The 24,180-nt window shown below is 43.2% G+C and overlaps 1 protein-coding gene across 1 annotated transcript; it reads right to left on the reverse strand.

The window, feature by feature from the left end:
* Positions 1–5,597: 5,597 nt before the first annotated feature.
* LOC110525743 (synaptic vesicle 2-related protein) lies at positions 5,598–22,456 on the reverse strand. The gene is made up of 16 exons (XM_021606150.3): positions 22,150–22,456; positions 20,332–20,492; positions 19,712–19,797; positions 19,442–19,540; positions 19,016–19,087; positions 11,807–11,931; positions 11,561–11,624; positions 11,098–11,223; positions 10,342–10,470; positions 10,150–10,223; positions 9,860–9,936; positions 9,487–9,591; positions 9,208–9,319; positions 8,967–9,048; positions 8,521–8,610; positions 5,598–8,376 (listed from the first exon to the last, which is right to left on the reverse strand). The coding sequence occupies exons 1-16, from the start codon at positions 22,182–22,184 to the stop codon at positions 8,140–8,142; spliced, it is 1,674 nt and encodes a 557-aa protein (XP_021461825.1). The 5' UTR covers positions 22,185–22,456; the 3' UTR covers positions 5,598–8,139.
* Positions 22,457–24,180: the final 1,724 nt, after the last annotated feature.

A 24,180-nucleotide genomic window follows, 5' to 3' on the forward strand; every position in this document is an offset into this window, starting at 1 on the left:
GACCCAAACTACCTGGTTTATAATGTCCAACTACTACTGTATAATCCCTTTGCTGAAGTAGATTAACTTGAGACAAAATTCCTGTTCCTCCATCTGTGTCATTACAGCGTAGCAATGGTCTATCGTAGCAGTGGCTTGACTCAGTTTACATGTTCTGAATAGAGTCTCAATTCACTCAGCCCATCTGAATAGTCTACTGTCCAGCACCACAAACAGGTCAATGGAATTATTAAAGGCATGGCCACTGAGGCCCCTCTGTCTGTCACAAGGCTAACAGATTAATGAAACCACTACATCACAAATGTAAACCAACACAGTCAAGGAAGGTAATAAAAATAGATGAGTAACAAATACATCCACTCTCTTTTATTGCACAATCCCCATTTTAACAATAATGTGCTGGACTCTAGATAGCTTACATCTCTTAGAAAAAAGGGTGCTATCTAGTACCTAAAAATGTTTCTTTGGCTGTCCCCATAGGATAACCCTTTAAAGAACCCAAAAGGGTTCTACCTGGAACCAAAAAAGTCTCCACCTTATGTCAAAAAGGGTTCTCCTGGGGACAGCTGTTCAAATGTTCAAACATGATTTCTTTGAGAATAACTGTATATTGGCAAATCTGTGGGATGAACTTGGTTTATCTGGTGGGAAGGGGATGCAAAAGAGAACGTTCTACTTATATCTTATGGTGGTTTCATCATCTCTCAAGGTGAATGTTATCTTTTGGCACCCAGCGGCTGGGTCCCAGCCTAATGTCTATACACCATAAAAATAAGTGCAATTTGGGTTCCCTGTATTACTTCATTTTCTATATACCTTTATACAAGTCAACCTGGCAATGTGTTGTTTCTAGGTTACAGAAGAGGGGTGACATTTTACCAGAGGTAAAAATAGGTGAGAGTTCTGAACTAATATAATGAACAGTGCAAGTTTGACTCCCACCTTACAACGGGCATAAAGATAGATGGTGCTGTATATTCCGATGCCCTAATTCTGGGCCTCTTTTGTCCAAATGACAGTAATTGTACTATGCTTATTTAATTTCCATCTAATCCACGCATGTGTTTTCTTTACCCAATGGGAGTGCCTTACACAGGACAGTGTATTCATGCTCAAAGTGCAGCTCAACCGTATTAGTTTTATCCAGTGTTTACTTTTGAGAAATATCCTGAAAGTATTCATATTCCATATCCAGTAAATAATATCCTATATACCTGATCAGGCCGTCATTGAAAATAAGAATTTGTTCTTAACTGACTTGCCTAGTTAAATAAAGGTAAAATAAAAAATTCAATAAAAAATAGAGAGGGAAAGCTTGGGCTTTCACAGCCCCTGTTGTTCATGAATATCAGGAGTGTTTATTTGTTTTTTAAACCAAGTTTCTTATTTTCTTCCTTCTTGCCTGTTGAGTTCAGCTTGCGGAGAGTGGGCAGAACTCACCCTGGGACTAAACACCTCCCTCTGCAACTGGATCCTGGACTCCCTGACGGGCCACCCCTAGGTGGTAAGGGTAGGCAACAACACATCTGCCATGCTGATCCTCAACACTGGGGCCCCTCAGGGGTGCGTGCTTAGTCCCCTCCTGTACTCCGTGTTCACCCACGACTGCGTGGCCAAGCACAACTCCAACACCATCATTAAGTTTGTTGACGACACCACAGTGGAAGGCCTGATCACCGACAACGATGAGACAGTCTATAGGGAGGAGGTCAGAGACCTGGCAGTGTGGTGCCAGGACGACAACCTCTCTCTCAATGTGAGCAAGATAAAAGAGCTGATCGTGGACTATAGGAAAAGAAAGGCCCGAACAGGCCCCCATTAACATCGACGGGAAGTGTAGTGGAGAGGGTTGAGAGTTTCAAGTTCCTTGTTGTCCACATCACCAACTAACTATCATGGTCCAAACACACCAAGACATTTGTGAAGAGGGCACGACAACACATTTTCCCCCTCATGAGACTGAAAAGATTTAGCATGGGTCCCCAGATCCTCAAAAAGTTCTGATGGGTTGCATCACCACCTGGTATGCCAACTGCTCAGCATCTGACCATAAGGCGCTACAGAGGGTAGTACGTATGGCCCAGTACATCACTGGGGCCAAGCTTCCTGACATCCAGGACCTATATAGTAGGCGGTGTCAGGGGAAAGCCCAAAAAATTGTCAAAGACTCCAAGTCATAGAGTGTTCTCTCTGCTACTGCACAGCAAGCGGCTACCGCACTTATGCCTTGTCTCTGTAGGAGTCGTTCAGTGGTTGTTGGTGGGTGTTGCCAGCTGGGAAACTGGAGTAAGCAGAACAACTCTGAGGACCACGAGAAGGTCTGGGAGGGGGTGTGCCAGCTGGAGCACAGCCTCAAGGTCAGAGGTCACAGACCACTGAAACAAGCCTGATCCCTGTTCTGACAGATGTTGAATAGAGGGGTTATCCCAACACCTATGTTGATATGGTGTAGACAAAATAAATGTACAGATACAGAATAACTACATTAGCTCCTCCCTGCCTGTTTATTCATGGCTCCTCCCCTGTCTCCTCAGCATGCCCGGATAGTGGAGGACTGGTCAGGGCTCAGGCCTGTTCACAGTAAAGTTTGATTGGAGAGGGAGACAATGCAGTCTGGACAATCCATGTTTGAGGTGAGCCAACAAGAATATACTGGTTACTACTTCTTCAGTAACCAATATTTATTGTCTGGCTATTAGTGTTAGGCACCCTGTAGGCTCCAGATAAGTAGTACATAGACATAACACTGATATGAATGTGCTGTTTTCAGGTGATCCACAACCATGGCCATGGAGGGTTCGGATTGACCATCCACCGAGGCTGTGCCTAGGAGGCAGCTAGGATCTTCAGGGAGATATTGAAACTGAAGGACTGGAGGGCCAAGGTCTTGTTTGTAAACAAGTGGTTTACCTAAACAGCAGTGGCATCATCATCATTCACATGTCTTTATGAGACCATTTTAACATCACAACGGTTTGCAGAGGAACCCGAATAGGAGGACACTCCTGGGCCTTTCAGACGACAATGATGATATTTCATATTTGCAAGAGAACAACTCTAAATCAGAGTTTAGATAGTGAAGTACCTGATTTACCCGAGAGCAGCTAACTCGGAACACAAATAGTACCAGCCAGCCCTAAAATAGTTACATGCCAGCCATCAGGATAGCTTTTATTGAATGTTGTAACTATTAGGTAATCGGTGAAATCTATTTTGAAAAGTTCCAATTTTATATTTTTGTTTAAGTGATGTTAAAAATAGATACAGTACCAAGCAAAAGTTTGGACACACCTACTCATTCAAGGGTTTTCTTTATATGGACTATTTTCTACATTGTAGAATAATAGTTAAGACATCAAAACTCTGAATTAACAAATCACATTTATTTATATAGCCCTTCTTACATCAGCTGATATTTCAAAGTGCTGTACAGAAACCCAGCCTAAAACCCCAAACAGCAAGCAATGCAGGTGTAGAAGCACGGTGGCTAGGAAAAACTCACTAGAAAGTCCAAAACCTAGGAAGAAACCTAGAGAGGAACCAGGCTATGAGGGGTGGCCAGTCCTCTTCTGGCTGTGCCGGGTGGAGATTATAACAGAACATGGCCAAGATGTTCAATTGTTCATAAATGACCAGCATGGTCAAATAATAATAATCACAGTAGTTGCCGAGGGTGCAGCAAGTCAGCACTTCAGGAGTAAATGTCAGTTGGCTTTTCATAGCCGATCATTAAGAGACATATGGAATCATGTAGTAACTTGGTGACAGCTTTGCACACTCTTGGCATTCTCTCAAGCAACTTCACCTGGAATGCTTTCCAACAGTCTGTAAGGAGTTCCCACATATGCTGAGCACTTGTTGGCTGTTTTTATTTCACTCTGCTGTCCAACTCATCCCAAACCGTCTCAATTGAGTTGAGGTCGGGGATTGTGGAGGCCAGGTCATCTGATGCATAACTCCAACACTCTCCTTCTTGGTCAAAGCCCTTACACAGCCTTGTGTATGCGAAGTGTGTTTTGGGTCATTGTCCTGTTGAAAAACAAATGATAATCCCACTAAGCGCAAACCAGATGGGATGGTGTATCACTGCAGAATGCTTTGGTAGCCATGCTGGTTAAGTCTGCCTTGAATTATAAATAAATCACAGACAGTGTCACTAGCAAAGCAGCCCCACACCATCAGACCTCCTCCTCCATGCGTCATGGTGGGAACCACATCATTCATTAATCTACTCTGCATCTCACAACGACACGACGGTTGGAACTAAAGGACAGATTTCCACCGGTGTAATGTCCATTGCTCGTGTTTCTTGGCACAAGCAAGTCTCTTCTTCTTATTGGTGTCCTTTAAATCAAATCAAACTTTATTTGTCACATGCGCCTAATACAACCAAGTGTAGACCTTACCGTGAAAGGCTTACTTACAAGCCCTTAACCAACAGTGCAGTTCAAGAAGCATTAAGAAAATATTTATCAAATAAACTAAAGTAAAAATAGGTTAGTTGAGGTCATTTGTACATGTAGGTAGGGGTGAAGTGACTATGCATAGATAATAAACAGCGAGTAGAAGCAGTGTATAAAACAAATGGAGGGAAGGGCGGGGGGTCAATGTAATAGTCTGGTGGCCATTTGATTAGTATTGGTTTCTTTGCAGCAATTTGATCATGAAGGCCTGATTCACACAGTCTCCTCTGAACAGTTGATGTTGAGATGTGTATGTTACTTGAACTCTGAAGCATTTATTTGGGCTGCAATTTCTGAGGCTGGCAACTCTAATGAACTTATCCTTTGCAGCAGAGGTAACTCTGGGTCTTCCTTTCCTGTGGGGGTCCTCATGAGAGCCAGTGTGATGATAGCGCTTTAAAGAAATGTAAAAGTTCTTGACATTTTATGGATTGACTGACCTTCATGTTTAAAAGTAATGGACTGTTGTTTCTCTTTGCTTATTTGAGCTGTTTTTGCCATAACATGGACTTGGTCTTTTACCAAATAGGGCAATCTTCTGTATACCACCCCTACCTTGTCACAAAACAAATGATTGGCTCAAATCCATTAAGAAGGAAAGAAATTCTACAAATTAACTTGTAAAAAGGTACACCTGTTAATTGAAATACATTCCAGGTGACTACCTCATGAAGCTGGTTGAGAGAATGTCAAGAGTGCGCAAAGCTGTCATCAAGGCAAAGGGTGTCTACTTTGAAGAATCTCAAATATAAAATATATTTTGATTTGTTTAACACTTTTTTGGTTACGACATGATTCCATATGTGTTATTTCATTGTTTTGATGTCTTCACTATTATTCTACAAAGTAGAAAATAGTAAACATAAAGAAAAACCCTTGAATGAGTAGGTGTGTCCAAACTTTTGACTGGTACTGTATATATATTTTGATATACATACGAAAACCAATCAAATGTTTTCCAAAAATGTAATAAGCAAATCTCACAAATGTGACATAAGAATAGGACTGCAATATCAAACGAAAATGTTATTATTAGTAATCTTACTAGCATAAAACATTACACTATTGTAAGTTCTACAAGTTATGAGGTTTGAAAATGAATCAATAAATAAATACCACCACAATTCAACATTCTTTCTCCTTTGAAACATAATTTATTATTGTATCATACACATTTACATCCAGTGATAAGAATCTGTGCACAGACACTTAATGCAGCACTAAATCGCAAAGGCAGGCATGTAGGAGACCAAGGTTCTTTAACATTTTTAACAACACCTTGTTTCACATGTTATTTTTACAAGGGGACAAAGACCATCCCCGCACCAACAAACAAAAACAACAACAACCAACCCAGGTTTTGGTACAGTATATACAGAGATTACTTTTGCCCAGTAAGCAAAAGCTGTCATGGGGTGTACCCTGAAAAACCATGTGATTATGTTTGCTTTGAATGATTTCACCCATGTAGTGTAATTACTACTGTACGAGACTGACAACTTTGGGTGACTATGTTAAGAGGTGACAGTATCAAGTATAGTACAGTTCAAATATTTCAGTTGCACTTCAGTTTCATGGAATATACATAAAACCCTCAAAATGCATATATGAGCATTATAACATCTGGCATGAACCCTGGCATGAACTTTCATCAGTACTTATATGCAATTTTCCTAATTTACATAAACTATAGTCATCATGATAAATAACATTACGACCTTCTCAAGACAGGTCTAGAATATGAGTGCTAATGAATGCTTATGCCAGCTGCACAGAGACTTTACGTAATTATTTTGATTGCCTCATTTACACTGAACAAAAATATAAATGCAAAATTGTCAAAGATTTTACTGAGTTACAATTAATATGGAAATCAGTTCATTTAAATAAATGCATTAGGCCCTAATCTAAGGATTTCACATGACTGGGGATACAGATATGTATTTGTTGGTCTCAGATACCTTAAAAAAGGTTGGGGCATGGATCAGAAAAACAGTCAGTATTTGGTGTGATCACCATTTGCCTCATGCAGTGTGCCACATCTCCTTCGCATAGAGTTGATCAGGCTGTTGATTGGGGCCTGTGGAATGTTTTCCCACACATCTTCAATGGCTGTGCGAAGTTGCTGGATATTGGCGGGAAATGGAATACACTGTTGTACATGTCGATCCAGAGCATCCCAAACATGTTCAATGGGTGACATGTCTGGTGAGTATGCAGGCCATGGAAGAACGTTGACACTTTGAGCTTCCAGGAATTGTGTATAGATCCTTGCGACATCGGGACGTGCGTTATCATGCTGAAACATGAGGTTATGGCGGCGGAAGAATGGCACGATAATGGGCCTCAGGATGTCGTCACGCTATCTCTTTGCATTCCAATTGCCATTGATAAAATGCAATTGTGTTGGTTATTCGTAGCATATGAGTGCCCATACTATAACCCCACCTCCATCATGGGGCACTCTGTTCACAATGTTGACATCAGCAAACTGCTCGCACACACGGTGCCATCTGCCCGGTACAGTTGAACCCGGGATTCATCCGTGAAGAGTACACTTCACCAGCGTGCCAGTGGCCATTGAAGGTGAACATTTGCCCACTGAAGTCAGTTACGATGCCAAACTGCAGTACGGTCAAGACAATGAGCACGCATTTGAGCTTCATTGAGACGGTTTCTGACAGTTTGTGCATAAATTATTTGGTTGTGCAAACCCACAGTTTCATCAGCTGTCCGAGTGGCTGGTCTCAGACGATCCCGCAGGTGAAGAAGCCAGATGTCAACAGGGATGTAAACAAATTTGTGGACATTTGAGAGAAATTAGCTTTTTGTGCGTTTGGAACATTTCTGGGATATTTTATTTCAGCTCATGAAACCAACACTTTACATCTTGCGTTTATATTTGTATTCAGTATATAAGTGTCTAAACTGAAGCGTAACTGAGATTTGTGACTTCACACCTCTATGAAGTGCATCATGTCGGATGGTTAACGTGGTGATGCGAATCTGCAAACAACCCCAGATGCACAGATTTGATTATGTTGAATGGGTAATTATTGTATCATTAGATAGCAATTCATTACATGTCATTGTTTTCATTATAGCTTTGCAAAATATAATGGATTTTTTGGGGCCCTTGACGTCACATCTCAAAAGCCCTCAATGTGTCCCTTATCCAAAACTGAGTGGTAGGACCTGAGTAGAACCATTGTTTTAAGGCTATCTTAAAAGAAACAGGTTAATAGAAACAATGCAACAAAGCAATGTCCTCTATCACTCTCTTTCACTATCACTCTCACTGTTACTATAAATCTCGCTGTTCTTCTCCCTCATAATATGAAATTCAAATACTGAGATATAAGAATGACAAACCCACCCTGAACAGTTTCTCTCCCTGCTACCACCCAGTGTATACTCAGGATAATCGATTGAGCTCTGTCTCACTCAGAGTGTGGTTATCCTACATTGGCAAAAATCATGACAGTGGTAGTGGTTGAAGATTAAAATGAGAGAGAAATGTTTTTGAATAACATTTTGGTGGCAGGCTCTCTCTCAAGTCACTGTGGTGCGTATATACAAACCAGTAATGACACATTTGAGCTGAGAATGGACAAGGGCTGCTTGCCTAGCTTCCTTCTCCTTCATTGCCTCTCTCTTCCACTCCAGCGTCCCTCCTTCACCACCCTCTTGCATGTGCTCCGTCCTCCTGGGACCCAGAGTCGGAGTGTGGGATGCCCCCAGAGCTGTTGGCAGGGGCCCGGCCCATCATTTCCTGGCCCCACTCACGGTGGCTGGACTCCTGGAGGCCCCGGCCAGTGGTCTCAATGGGCAGAGCACAGGAGGCGATGGCAGCCAGCAGGCAGCAGATGCTGTACACTGACAGAGTCAGGTACACAGAAGACTCCAACATCACCTGCAGAACAGGGGGAGGAATGAAAACCGTATCACCAGCCTAGGTAGGATAACTCTCTATGTGATGGCGTGAATGTCTTTCAGTACACATTATGTACAAATATTCTTTATATATTGGTTGTGGTAACCTTTTTTTCAATTTTACCTGTGCAACGAAGGGTGTGATGAGGGCTCCCACTCTAGCCATTCCACTACTAGTGCCCAGACCTAATGCTCTGGTTGCTGTTGGATATACCTGAGGAGTCAGGAGAACACCATGGGAATACATAATTTATTAACATTCAGAACAGACACTTCATGCTGTTTACGCAAAAGGGAATGTCAAGTTTTACGCATTATTTTTATTTACAGTATAATTTACTTTGTACCATATTGACACTGTAATACTTATTAGAAACCAATGGAGAAGAAGAGTACGAACCAAATAACTATCCCTTCGTTTAGTCACAAATCTATCAAAGAAATTAAACTGAACAGAAACCTGACGTCTGCGATTTAGTATAATCTTTGTTTTTAAAGTAAGAGCTGGCATTCTATTGAGTCGATAATGTAGCCACAGGATACATGGGGTTGTATGGCCTATGACCTCACCTCAGGGGTGTAGACATAAGCAGCCTGGAAACCTCCTGCGATGAAGGCCCTGGCGATGAATATCAATACTGTCAGCCAGGTCCTGAAGCACAGACAACAACAATGTTAATAACAACAACAACAACAACACTGTTATTGTGTTGTCAGTTGCGGATCCACCACAGTGTTATGTTTGTCATAGAGTAGTGCATTGCGAATCCTAAAAGTAATAACTTTGTCATTTTGTATTGGATGGTCTTACCTCCCTACACAAGCGTAGAGTGGCACAAGGCAGAGAGAGAAGACAAAGAAGCACAGTGCCATGGTCTTTCTCCTGCCCAGACGATCGATGGCCCACAGAGTCACCAGCAAGCCTGCCCAACATTATACATCAACCAATCTATTCAGATATTCTACTAGTCTTTTTAATCAATAAGAACCATTTACAACCTACTTTATTCCACAGTACCCTGCTCCCCATGCAATTGTGTTTAACAGTATTATGACTATTAGTTGAAAGCAGGAGGTCGAAGATGTATACCTGGGAATTCAGACAGGGTGGTCCACAGCAGGTCCTTATAGTCGTCTGAGGTCAGGTATTTACACTCCAGGCTACACCTGGGCTCCCTCTTACTACCTTTTGACTCTAGAGCGAGACATAACACAAGAAACACGTGATGCACACTTAGCAGTGCCCACTGCAACCCTCCAGAATCACAAGGTCCTGAAATGACCTTGAGACTTAAAGGCTAATGTAACCTGCGGTCAATTGGAGTTACTCTTGGTTAAAGCATTACAAAAATATACATTTTTAGTTGAATAAGATGGTTTGGGCTCAGCAGGTTAATACTATCCTTAAGAGTGTTTGTGTGAGTGTTACTGATGATGTCAGAGGAGAAGGAGCAGTAACTCACCCCCACAGGCGCCCCCCTCCTGGAAGAGCTCAGTTGTGAGCAGGACCAGGCCATAGTAGGCGAATGCATTAGAGAACCTTAAGAGATAAAACAGTCAATCTAAGGATTCCCATGAGGAAAACTGGGATAATTAAAGATGCAACTCTTATGTTAAATAAAGGTTACATTAAAAAAATGTATGAAGATGTTCAATCAAAGTATGTAAGACTTTAAATTAGTCATCAGATGTGATCTACTAACTTTTAATTACCTGTATCTAGAAATGAGGAAATGTAAAGTAATGTATTTACCAAATAAACCACAGCAGAATTGTGGTCCAGCGAAAATGCGGTGAGAAAAGATCCTGGAACTTCCCACGGTCCTCCTAATTGACAAACAGTCAAGAAACACGATATGACAGATAAACAACTGAAACAAGCCAAACTACTTTAGTATGCCCTGTACGTATTCCATACAATATATCTTAATGTGCTGGGCTGTACCTGTCTGGCAGCAATTAGTTTTCCCAGGGGCATGGGGACTCCGTTCTCCTTGGCGATGCGCTTCAGGGTAGTCAGAGCTTTCTCCTGGTTCCCTGTCAACACGTCATAGCGTGCACTCTCTGGCAGCCACTGTTTCCAAAACCAAAGGGTCAGTCGTTTAATAGTGTAAAATAAATTAATTCAAGTGAATTGGTAGTAGCTGTTACTGTCATACCAGTGGTGGAAAAAGTACCCAATTTCATAAAGATACCTTAGTAGAAAATGACTCACGTAAAAGTGAAGTAAGTAAAGTAACCCAGTAAAATAGTACTTGAGTAAAAGTATTTGGTTTTAAAGTATCAAAACTAAAAGTACACATAATTTCAAATTCCTTATATTAAGCAAACCAGATGGTGCCATATTATAGTTTTTTTAATTTACAGAAAGCCAGGGGGAACACTCCAACACTCTGACATAATTTACAAACAAAGCATGTGTGAGTCCACCAGATCAAAGGCAGTAGGGATGACCAGGGATGTTCTCTTGATAAGTGCGTGAATTGGACCATTTTACAGTCCTGCTAAGCATTCAAAATATAACGAGTACTTTTGGGTGTTAGGGAAAATGTATGGAGTAAATAGTAGATTATTTTCTTTAAGAATGTAGTGAAGTAAAAGTTGTCAAAAATAGCAGAGTAAAGTACAGATACCCCAAAAACTACTTAAATAGTACTTTAAAGTATTTTTACATAAATACTTTACACTACTGCATACTCACAAAAGAGAGGATAGCGAAGATGAAGAGCGGAATGGTGGAGAGGCCGAGCAGCCAGCGCCAGCCCAGAGTGGGCATCACCAGGATGGCCAGCAGCACCTCAAACACAGTGCCCAGCGCCCAGAATATCTGCAGGGGCACAGCAATAGGAACAGCAAATGGTTGGCATGATGAGTTCCCTGGCACATTGAAGCAGCTTCATTGATCCAATTCAGTGGAGATCTATCCTGCTCCTGAAAGGCCAAAAACGTGGCATCAAGAGGATCACTCACAAACAAGTGGATCAATTTGTACCTCACAGACCTGCTAATGTCTCAAATCAATGACAAACTTGACAGAGTTAAAAGTGGACCTCACAGGATGACTGCACAGTTGGACAGAGAGATAGAAGCACAGGAGAGAGGAGTTGAGTTGGACAGGCCACAGACTAGAGTGTAACTCTTACTAAGTGATAGATAAGTCATACCTCGATTAGCAAGATGCAGGTGGCTCTGGACCTCATGGGGAGAAACTCTGCATACAGTGTCACCCTGAAGGGAGAAGGACATATGACTATTATGCTACTTCTATTAACTATTATTGTGTGTCATTAATATAGAGTCAATCTGTAGCCCACTTATAACTGGGTAGATAACATAACCCAATCCTATACTGTGTCTTACTACAGTATACTGTAGCTATTTCTATAATGCCAACAGTAAGGGATACGTACGACTGTGGGGCTCCTCCGATGCCGAATCCCACCAGGGCACGGAGGAAGAGGATCCAGCCATAGACGGGGGCAAAGGCGCTCAGTACACCGTAGAACATGGTCCACGCCACACTCATCTTCAGACCCTGTGTACACACACACCCACCCACAACTGTGAGCTCTGACACAGACAGCAAAATACCCTAACTATCTCTACCACATATCACACTGTCATGGATATCCCTATTCCCCATCTCTGCCCAAGACGTTGATATGAAACTGATGTCTCATGAAAGCCTGTCAAAGCACATAACTAGGTCATTCCACGAAATGAGTGTATTTTGCATCCCTTTGAGATTAAGTATAAATTGTGCACCAATATTGAATTTGAAAAGCCTATATTAAATGAAGTGCTCTTTAATATGGACCACATGCAGAATTCAATCAGATTTTTATATAAATGAAGACTTGCTAAAATGCATAATTTTACACAAGAGGTCCCTCTGGTGACTTCTAGGAAGATTTTAAATCCACTTAACCAGAACATTTCTCCAAGTTCTCACCATCAATGTAAAGACCTATTTATTTCATGTGATTAGTGATTCATTTAAGTCTGTCCCTCATTTTAAGGTAAATCCTGTTACGTGAACAGAACTCACATTTTAATATGGTGAAACTATTCCTTTTTCATATTGTTTTCAAAAGAAACACTGAACAGCTAATAGTCAAATCATAGTGTAAAAGCAGGTGAGTGTAATGATGCGGTAAGTTGGAAGCAGGTGAAACTTTTTAATAAAACAACAAAACCAAGAACACGACACTAACATAAGTTAGTACGCCGAGACACAAGAACAACTGGTTAGTGAACCTGGGAGAGTGACATATACAGTGCCTTGCGAAAGTATTCGGCCCCCTTGAACTTTGCGACCTTTTGCCACATTTCAGGCTTCAAACATAAAGATATAAAACTGTATTTTTTTGTGAAGAATCAACAACAAGTGGGACACAATCATGAAGTGGAACGACATTTATTGGATATTTCAAACTTTTTTAACAAATCAAAAACTGAAAAATTGGGCGTGCAAAATTATTCAGCCCCTTTACTTTCAGTGCAGCAAACTCTCTCCAGAAGTTCAGTGAGGATCTCTGAATGATCCAATGTTGACCTAAATGACTAATGATAATAAATACAATCCACCTGTGTGTAATCAAGTCTCCGTATAAATGCACCTGCACTGTGATAGTCTCAGAGGTCCGTTAAAAGCGCAGAGAGCATCGTGAAGAACAAGGAACACACCAGGCAGGTCCGAGATACTGTTGTGAAGAAGTTTAAAGCCGGATTTGGATACAAAAAGATTTCCCAAGCTTTAAACATCCCAAGGAGCACTGTGCAAGTGATAATATTGAAATGGAAGGAGTATCAGACCACTGCAAATCTACCAAGACCTGGCCGTCCCTCTAAACTTTCAGCTCATACAAGGAGAAGACTGATCAGAGATGCAGCCAAGAAGCCCATGATCACTCTGGATGAACTGCAGAGATCTACAGCTGAGGTGGGAGACTCTGTCCATAAGACAACAATCAGTTGTATATTGCACAAATCTGGCCTTTATGGAAGAGTGGCAAGAAGAAAGCCATTTCTTAAAGATATCCATAAAAAGTGTCGTTTAAAGTTTGCCACAGGCCACCTGGGAGACACACCAAACATGTGGAAGAAGGTGCTCTGGTCAGATGAAACCAAAATTGAACTTTTTGGCAACAATGCAAAACGTTATGTTTGGCGTAAAAGCAACACAGCTCATCACCCTGAACACACCATCACCACTGTCAAACATGGTGGTGGCAGCATCATGGTCTGGGCCTGCTTTTCTTCAGCAGGGACAGGGAAGATGGTTAAAATTGATGGGAAGATGGATGGAGCCAAATACAGGACCATTCTGGAAGAAAACCTGATGGAGTCTGCAAAAGACCTGAGACTGGGACGGAGATTTGTCTTCCAACAAGACAATGATCCAAAACATAAAGCAAAATCTACAATGGAATGGTTCAAAAATAAACATATCCAGGTGTTAGAATGGCCAAGTCAAAGTCCAGACCTGAATCCAATCGAGAATCTGTGGAAAGAACTGAAAACTGCTGTTCACAGATGCTCTCCATCCAACCTCACTGAGCTCGAGCTGTTTTGCAAGGAGGAATGGGAAAAAATGTCAGTCTCTCGATGTGCAAAACTGATAGAGACAACCCCCAAGTGACTTACAGCTGTAATCGCAGCAAAAGGTGGCGCTACAAAGTATTAACTTAAGGGGTCTGAATAATTTTGCACGCCCAATTTTTCAGTTTTTGATTTGTTAAAAAAGTTTGAAATATCCAATAAATGTCGTTCCACTTCATGATTGTGTCCCACTTGTTGTTGATTCTTCACAATAAAATACAGTTTTATATCTTTATGTTTGAAGCCTGAAATGTGGCAAAAGGTCGCAAAGTTCAAGGGGGCCGAATACTTTCGCAAGGCACTGTAATGGGGAGGAAATTATGAAGGTAATGGAGTCCAGGTGTGGGTGCACGTAATGATGAGTGCCAGGACTCCTCAGGAACCTCCCCAGCTCCTGATTCATGCTCTCCACCTGCCCGTTAGACTGAGGTCGATGCCCGATTGTGAGGCTAACCGTGACCCCGAGCTTCTCCAAGAAGGCCATCCATACTCAGGATGTGAATTGGGGGCCACGGTCCGAGACGATGTCCCCTGGAAGGCCATAATGCCGGAAGACCTGATGGAAGAGTGCCTCAGCAACCTGGAGAACAGTGGCAAGACCAGGAAGAGGAATTAAGCGACATGACTATCCACTACCACCAAAATGGTGGTGAAACCATCAGAAGGGGGAAGCTCAGTAACAAAGTCAATGGATAGATGGGACCAAGGTCGCTGAGGCACGGGAAGCGGCAGGAGCTTCCCTGCTAGAGCATTCCGGGGGACTTGATTTGAGCACACACGGAACAGGAGTTGTTATCCCTGTGGGAACTTAGATGCATGCGGGAGGACAATTCCGGGGTGCGGGCTCCCTCTCTAGAGCCTGGTGGATGTCCACATCTACGTCCCAAACCACTGGACACGACTCGGGAGGATGGGATTATGGGTGCCCTTTCCCGAATCGTAGTTACGGGTAAAGTCATTGGCATAGACGTTCTTAGAACTTGGGAGATAGGTCAGCGTGAAGTTGAAACTTGTGAAGAAGAGGGCCCACCTGGTTTGGCGCAGATTCAGTCTCCTCGCTGTCTGTATATACTCGAGGTTCCGATGGTCAGTGAGGATGACAAATGGTTCCTTGGCACCCTCCAGCCAGTGTCTCCACTCCTCTAATGCCAACTTCACTGCCAAGAGCTCCTGATCGCCGATGTCATAATTCCTCTCTGCGGGGGACAGTTTCTTGGAGAAGAAAGCACAAGGATACAATTTGTGGGTCCCCCTGTCTTTGTGACAAAACTGCCCCTACACCCACCTCTGATGCGTCTATCTCAACCACAAAAGGTAACGTAGGATCTGGGTGTTTTAGCAAGGGGGCGGGGGTGAAACACCCCTTGAGGAGATGAAAGGCATTGTCAGCTGCTGGAGACCAAACCAACCTACTAGGCCCACCCTTGAGGAGGGAGGTGAGAGGGGCACCGATGGCGCTGAAGTTCCTGATGAAGCGGCGGTAAAAGTTGGCAAACCCCAAAAACCGTTGTAACCCCTTGATGGTGGTTGGGACTGGCCATGGCCTTACCGCATCTACCTTCTTGTCCTCCATTCTCACTCCCTGCAGGATGATTTGGTAGCCCAAGAAGGAGACAGCCCTCTGGTGGAATTGGCACTTCTCCGCCTTGGTGAACAGGTGGTTAGCCAAGACACATTCCAGGAGTGCTCAAACGTGAGTGATGTGATCCTCCAGGTTGGTCGAGAAGATCAGGATGTCATCGATGTACACAACCACCTGATGTCCGAGCATGTCCCTGAACACCTCGTTGACGAATGCCTGGAACACTTACGAAGCAGTGGCTAAGCCAAAGGGCATAACCAAGTACCCTTAGTGACCAGACATTGTGTGGAAGGCAGTCTTCCGCTCATCCCCTTCCCGGATGCGAATGAGTTTGGTGAAGAACCTGGCCCCGCAGAGCTGCTCGATGACTGATGACACCAGCGGGAGAGGGTACCGATACATTGTGGTGATGCCATTGAGTCCATAATAATCGAAACAAGGGCGTAATCCTCCCTACTTGGCCACAAAGAAGAAACCAGCCGACGCAGGGGACGTGGACCTGCGGATGAAACCCTGTTGGAGCGCATCTTGAATGTAGTTCTCCATGGCCTGGGTCTCAGCCACTGACAGAGGGTAAATGTGTCTGCGCGGAGGTGTAGCACCGGAAAACAGGTGAATGGCACAGTCTCAGGGGTGATGAGAAGGGAGACAGGTAGCATTAGTCTTGGAGAATACCTCCCTTAGATCCTGATATTCCTCCGGGATGTTGGGCTGGAGGGCAACCAGACTCTCAACCAACATGGAACGAAAGGGGACAGGAAAGCAGGTCTTCCGGCATTCAGGTGACCAGTCGGTGATTCTCATCCTCGACCATGAGATGGTAGTGTTATGGCGCTGAAGCCAAAGTAGGCTGAGGAACGGGTGTGAACGGGTGTACTGGTGATGAAGAAGGGGATATTTTCCTGGTGATTGGGCTCCACGGTGAGGGTGAGTGGTTGGGTGACGTGTGTGATGGTTCCGGATCCTAGAGGCCGACAGTCAAGACCTTGAACCGGAAAAGGAAAGGAGAGCAGGTAGGTAGCAATATTGAGAGAGCAGGCAAGGGTCTGATCCATAAAGCTGTAGACACAGGACATGCGGGACAGTCAGCCAGAGTGATGGTACTAAAAAGAGTCTAACAGGAAGAGCAGTAGATGGAATACTCACTCCTGTTCCAGGGGATGTAATGTCACGTAACAGTCCCTCTGCTCTAGTGGATCCCAGATTCTGAAGTAACGGACACCGCTGGCGCTTGTGCCCTCCCTGGCCACAGTACAGAACCCCAGCCCGTTGATCCGCCGCGGGAAGGCGTGTTACCCCTTCCTCCATGGGTTCAGGCTCTGATCCTGAACACTCGCCGAAAGAGGGAGAAAACTGTGAATCTCTACCTCTAACCCTATTACAGGGGCTGAGTCACTGGCTTACTGGTGCTCTTCCATGCCATCCCTAGGAGGGGTGCGTCACTTGAGTGGGTTGAGACACTGACGTTGTCTTCCTGTATGGGTTGGCGCCCACCCTTGGGTTGTGCCGTGGCGGAGATCTTTGTGGGCTATACTCGGCCTTGTCTCAGGATGGTAAGTTGGTGGTTGAAGATATCCTTCTAGTGGTGTGGGGGCTGTGCTTTGGCAAAGTGGGTGGGGTTATATCCTGCCTGTTTGGCCCTGTCCTGGGGTATCGTCGGATGGGGCCACAGTGTCTCCCGACCCCTCCTGTCTCAGCCTCCAGTATTTATGCTGCAGTAGTTTATGTGTCGGGGGGCAAGGGTCAGTCTGTAATATCTGGAGTATTTCTCTTGTCTTATCCGGTGTCCTGTGTTAATTTAAGTATGCTCTCTCTAATTCTTTCTTTCTCTCTCTCTGAGGACTTGAGCCCTAGGACCATGCCTCAGGACTACCTGGCCTGATGACTCCCTGCTGTCCCCAGTCCACCTGGCCATGTTGCTGCTCCAGTTTCAACTGTTCTGCCTGCGGCTATGGAACCCTGACCGTTCACCGGACGTGAAACCTGTCCCAGACCTGCTGTTTTCAACTCTCTAGAGACAGCAGGAGCGGTAGAGATACTCTCAATGAACGCCTATGAAAAGCCAACTGATAATTACTCCTGAGGTGCTGACCTGTTGCACACTCGACAACTACTGTGATTATTATTATTTGACCATGCTGGTCATTTATGAACATTTGAACATCTTGGACATGTTCTGTTATAATCTCCACCCGGCACAGCCAGAAGAGGACTGACCACCCCTCATAGCCTGGTTCCTCTCTAGGTTCTTCCTAGGTTCTGGCCTCTCTAGGGAGTTTTTCCTAGCCACCGTGCTTCTACACCTGCATTGCTTGCTGTTTGGGGTTTTAGGCTGGGTTTCTGTACAGCACTTTGAGATATCAGCTGATCTAAGAAGGGCTATATAAATACATTTGATTTTGATTTGATTTGAAGAGATGTAGATGCCAACGCTCCCGGAGGAGGTTATCCAGACGGATGGCCATCGCAATGGCTGTGTCCAGGGTGAGGTTGTCATCTCAGCAGGCCAGTTCCGTTTGGACCTCCTCGCGCAGACCTCTTCTAAATAACGTGCTGAGCGCCGGCTCATTCCATCCACTGGAAGCTGCTACTGTCCAGAAGGTAAGCGCATACTCAGCAGCCGTCTGATACCCCCGCTGGAGCTGAAGCAAACGCTCACCTCCCTCTCTGCCCTCCGCAGGATGATCAAAAATTAATTTAAACAGAGCCATGAACCCCTCATAAGACTCAAGCTCCTCCTCTCCTCTCTGTTATGGTCAACCATGTGACTTTATTTGGAACTTAAAAGGCACTGCTATCCCCATACAGTAAGACTGCTATCTTAGTTGACCTTTGTATTTTATTCATATTTTTGCCTCTTTGTAAAAATAATATGCACATATTATACTGAGTCTACACACACCCACTCACATACAATCAACATATACGCTGCTGCTACTCTGTTTATGTATATCCTGATGCCAAGTCACCCTACATACATATATACCTCTATCGATCCAATATCCCTGCACATTGTAAATATGGTGCTGGAACTGACCCTATATATAGTATGCTTACTTACTTTATCGTGTTCTTCTTATTTCTATATCTTGTGTGTTTTTGTTGTACCTTGTTATTTTTTTTTATTACATTGTTATTGAAAACTGCATTGTTTGGGTTAGAGCTGGCAAAAAAAGCATTTCACTCTACTTGTGCATGTGACATTAAAACTTAAATTATTATAGTTATTTTTTTATTTAACCTCTTTTTTATCAAGTTGAACATGTGTTTTTTTAAGACAGAATGTAAAAATTTAGGTGAAATCAAACGGTTTTTTTGGGGACTAAGTTACACTTTTAAAAAGGCACCGAATAAGTGGAATGACCCAACTGCTGTGAAATGCCAAGTAGAACTCGATATAGACCTCCACCACAATAAACCCTGCCGTTGAACTCACTGTTTTTCTGCCATACTTATCGGATATGTTCCCCCAAATGGAAGAGCTGATCATCATTCCAATGAACACCGCCTGGAGTTAAAAAAACAGAGGAAATGGATATCACATATGTAGAGGCCTTGTCAGTAATGAAATGTGACAGTGTAAGACTGCATTAACATCAATAGCTACTGCTATTACACTCATCACTACCACTACTAGTCCATACAATCAGCACCACCTTCTCAACAACTCATTGTTATTATTGATTAATGTACTGCATTGTTGAGGGAGCTAGCACATAAGCATATCACTGCACCTTTTATACCTGTTGTAAACTGTGCATGTGACGAAAACATTTCATTTGATTTTAACTACCGTTAGCCCACCAATCCAGTCATCATTTAGTGTTACTGGTAATCAATGTAAGAATGAGACCGGCATTACCGAGGTGAGTAGCGCCACCCACAGGCTTGGAAGCCTCCATTCACAGTGAAGCTGTGGTGCCAGGATGCTTAGAATCATCATCTCCATAGCATCAGCCATCTGAACAAACAGTGGCCATAAGGACCGGTGGGAAAGGAAACAATGAAGACACAGTGAATTGCGCTCATATACATTATACTCACATGTACAGGTTTGAAATACAGCACATACACAACATGTTATGAAACTGTTATGTTTTACTCTCGAACTGTCTTAAGCATGGCTGCTCACCCAGGACAGACCAGTGAGGATGGAGAGTTTCCACTGGAACTTCCCAAAACCAATGGCCTCCACAGCATCCTCCACCATGAAAGTGTCTGAGGAGAATAAGAGGTGTAACCAATTAACAATAAATTTTTATACCAACTCAAGTAGGAAATGACATAACATACAGATGATGAGTTGCAAGTATGGATTGCAAGTTACTATGATAAATGTGTACGCAATGAGTAACTGTAGTCAATCTCATTAAAGAGAAGGGCCATTATAAGATCCCAGTCCCCTGAGGGGGTAGGTGGAAGGAGAGAGGGGAAAGTTATAACCTCCACCCAGCACAGCCAGAAGAGGACTGGCCACCCCTCATAGCCTGGTTCCTCTCTAGGTTTCTTCCTAGGTTTTGGCCTTTCTAGGAAGTTCTTCCTAGCCACCGTGCTTCTACACCTGCATTGCTTGCTGTTTGGGGTTTTAGGCTGGGTTTCTGTACAGCACTTTGAAATATCAGCTGATGTAAGAAGGGCTATATAAATAAATCTGATTTGATTTGATTTGGAAGGCGATTTTATGCATATGGAAGTTATTTTGAATTTGGATGGGACAGTCAGAGTGATGGCTAAGGAGGGACCCAGTCATACCATCAGTTGGGTTGGCAAACTCCCGGGGTACTAGTGCGCCATCGTGAAGTGCCACAGACTCCATGTAAGCCTGCCTCCCATCGATCTGGACTTCCTGGTCTCTCCCCAAGCAGTCATCCTCAGAGCGTGTGCTCTCACCCGTGCGACGGAACTTGACCACGCTGCAATAGAGAAAGCCAGGAAGATCAACTTGGATCAGTTTGCCAGCCTACTGTAAAGAAGTTTGTGCCAACACAGCTGAATGCAGCTGAGAATGAGAGGCTGTTGCCTAGGTGATATGAGCTGTTCCTCCCAGGCAAACAGAGGTAAGTCATGCACTGCTGTTCACAACTGACAAACTTGTGTGCCACCTAATAATTGTGTGTAGACCACAAATAGATTTGATGTTAAGAAAAATACAATTCTCAAATTTAGACAATACCTTAAACACCTGTATGTTACCTGTACATCAAGCTTATAAACTCCACATTTTGTAAGATGACAGACCGCTGATAGAGGGTGGAACACTGTAAAAGGAACATGGAGCCAGCCCAGTGATGTCTTAATCACAGTGATTACTACACAGATTTGCCAAGGGCAGAAGAAATACAGCTGATCGCCCAGTGAGGAGCCTAGAAATCAACATGCCTTGCTTACTGTGGTTCTGTTTCTTTCAGTTCTGTACAAAACAATCCCACATTTATCCCATATAGACTTGGAGAAGGGCATTGCTCAATGGACAGATTCTGTAAACCGTTGTGTTGATGGCATTGCACTTTCTGCAAGAAAGTTGCAATGAGGCCTAATTGCCTCAACCATCATAATAGCATAAGATCTATGGATCCTGTTTGGAAATATTATTTTGAGGTTCACACTGGGGAGAAAGACAGTTTGCTACCACAGTCACATTGCACAATTTCAGTTCTACAATTTTTAGGTAGTAACTGGGCCTACTGCCAAGTCACTGCTTTACTGGCATAGGAACACTTGTAAAGAGAATGTTACACATAAAAAGGAGAGTCTCAATAGAAACATAGTTGGAAATTGATGGTGATAGCCAGGTGTGGACAACTCTGGTCGACCAGCTTCAGTGAAAAGTGTGTATTTTTGTCAATAAACATAAATGAACGTAATAGATTTTCATGCACAATAGATACAATTGTAGTATGAATATTCTAAAACCATTCCAAATCATGGTTATATTTGCTGCTACTAAATAATTAGTAATAGGCTGACATATACATCTGTTACCTACAGTATACCTACAGTAATTGTTAGGTTAAATGTGTGGCCATTGCTAGCAGAAATATTTGTAATAAAATGAAAATAGGCTACATGTTGTGTAACATATTAGATGTTAACCACCCCATTCTAACAAACTGGTTCAACTCATGCATGACCAAAACAAAGGCATGACGAATGATGTTGGCAAGGCAGTAGCTGCATATACAGTAGGCAATGATGTGAATGAACCCCCTGGGAAATATGCACACTGTCACTATCAGTAAAAAATAAATACAAATACTAGCCGACATTGTTGTAGCACCCATATGAGCATTTGGGTCAGGGTTACTGTTTACCGGTCATTGATGCTTTGCTTTCAAACAAAACGCCCGTCAGTTCCTCGACATGCCACATTGTATTCGTGTAGAGTACTCTGACTAGCACAAAATAGGAATACAATGTTGCACATATTATTATGACAAGAGATCATTGTCACCCAACAGCTGCAATTCAAGCAATCACGAAAGAAAGGCTGTGGGCGAAGGGTCGGTTTAACAAAATGACCCATTTACGATCAAATTAGAAATTAATAAGTTTTTGTATATATACACTCACGGGAGTTGTCTTAACTGGAACAAATCATCGTCCATTTTGGTGGTGTTTATTGGGTTCCACAGTGAAATGTCTCATTGCCATTACATCGTTATCATAGCAAGTCAAGATTTCAGCACCACAAGCTTGCGGAGAGCCACCCGTTCTGGTTCTCAGCGGAGAGCCAATGAGGGACGGGAAATTCAGAATTATGTATATCATTGGATATTCACTATTTCAGCTTCCTGTGTCGTGTCACAGCAGTGTGCCAGCCAAAAGGTACTGTGAAGTGATGGCGGCAGGGTCACTCGTGCGGGCCGGGAACAATGACGTCTAGAAACCCTGGACAGCTGACACTATATGTCTTGGCCAATAAGAGCCTTTAAACCACCGGGGCGGAATTATCATACTCCTCCTTTCGGATCTTTGATTAATAATGGCAGTGAATCACGGAAAAACAATATAGGCCGAACACATTAAAATAGCCAACTTGTCAACAACGCCACAATTTCCGAAATAGGGATTCAGCCAGCACCAATGCAAGCCTGGGATGTGGGATGACATTTCATATTTAAGTATCAAAATTATTTGGGGAGAACATTTACTTTTTGGTTTATTTTGAGAAACATGCTTCTCAAGACAATTTGTGGTACTGTGTAACCCTAGCAACGCATTTAAGCAAATGTCAGCGTATGCTAGCTAGTTTACAAAACGATAGACCATTGTTGATGTTATTAAGCATGGATTAAATGGTGATACACAATTTAACTGTTGTTCTTATAGATGTTCTAATTGTCATTTCACAACTGTTGAACAAATATTGTGCTTTGACAATGAATGTAGTTAACGTTAGCTGCCAGCCTAGTAAATTGGGCGTTCACTCACTGCTTATTAATGACGTAGAGAAAAACGGGGCAATCAAGAGTGTGCTACGAAATGAATGTCAAAACGTAGTTTTCTGTGACCTTGGTCATTATAAATTACATATAATTAATAATTACATTGTTCTCTACAATATTATAACCTTAATATACTTGTACTTGACAGTGTTGATGAAATAAGAACTAGTACAATAAGAACGGTTGGAGGCCCAACATGCATCTTTTTTTGAGAAAATAATGAAAATAAAGGTTTCATAATGTATTTAAATAAAGTACTTTCTGAATTTCAAAGTAATCCGAGAAGTAGTCATCTAGTTTTTCAAAAGTATCTGTAATTTCCACGCCGTTTGGAAAGATGCAGACCAGGAGGGGAGCGCGAGACTGAGGAGACCCTGTCTGTCCGTCTGAGTTTTGATGTAGAGTGTTTGCTTCCGAAACATGACCCGCCAAGCCGTGCTTCTTAACACCCGCCTGCTTAACCCGGAAGCCAGCTGCACCAATGTGTCGGAGGAAACACCGTTCAACTGATGACTGAAGTCAGCCTGCAGGCGCCAGGCCCACCACAATGAGTCGCTAGAGCGCGATGAGCCAAGCAAAGCCCCCTTGGCCAAACCCTCCCCTAACCCGGACGACGCTGGGCCGATTGTGCGCCGCCCATGGTACTCACGGTCACATCCGGCATTGACACAGCCTGGGTTCGATCCCAGGCTGTAGTGACGCCGCAAAACTGCGATGCAGTGCCTTAGACCACTGCGCCACTCAGGAGGCCCCACATGCACCTTTTTTCAATATTAAATTGAATGTTATTGAGAAAATAAAGGTTTCATAATGTATTTTTTTGCTAATGTCCTTTCTGAATTTCAAAGTAATCTGAGAAGAAATCATCTAGTTTTTCAAAAGTATCTGTATTTTTAGTTTACATGTAATCAATTACACCCCAGCCCTGTTTGTGGTTGACTCGTAAGAATATGGGGCTACTTTGATTTGCAAACTATGCCAAGGTAAATGTGTCCTTTGCCAAGCCCTTTCCACTTTTCTCTCTGTCTTTTCAGCCTGTGAATGCCAGTGCAGCAAACTGGTACAACAGGGCAAATTAACTGGGGGGGGGGGGGGGTGTTTAGGACTTCGGTCAAATGCTAAACAAGGAGCTAAACTAATGAAATCCTAACACATT

This window comes from Oncorhynchus mykiss, chromosome 6, assembly GCF_057628025.1.
Source record: "Oncorhynchus mykiss isolate SJ-2025 chromosome 6, ASM5762802v1, whole genome shotgun sequence".
Classification (NCBI taxonomy): Eukaryota; Metazoa; Chordata; class Actinopteri; order Salmoniformes; family Salmonidae; genus Oncorhynchus; species Oncorhynchus mykiss.

Excerpts from the sequence above, each read along its gene's own strand:
- LOC110525743 (XM_021606150.3), bottom strand. The coding sequence starts at position 22,184 with ATGGACGATGATTTGTTCCAGTTAAGACAACTCCC. Across the intron at positions 11,224-11,560 it reads CCTGCATCTTGCTAATCGAG|ATATTCTGGGCGCTGGGCAC; the intron begins GTATGACTTATC and ends GTGCCCCTGCAG. Across the intron at positions 8,377-8,520 it reads TCACACCCTTCGTTGCACAG|GTGATGTTGGAGTCTTCTGT; the intron begins GTAAAATTGAAA and ends CCTGTTCTGCAG.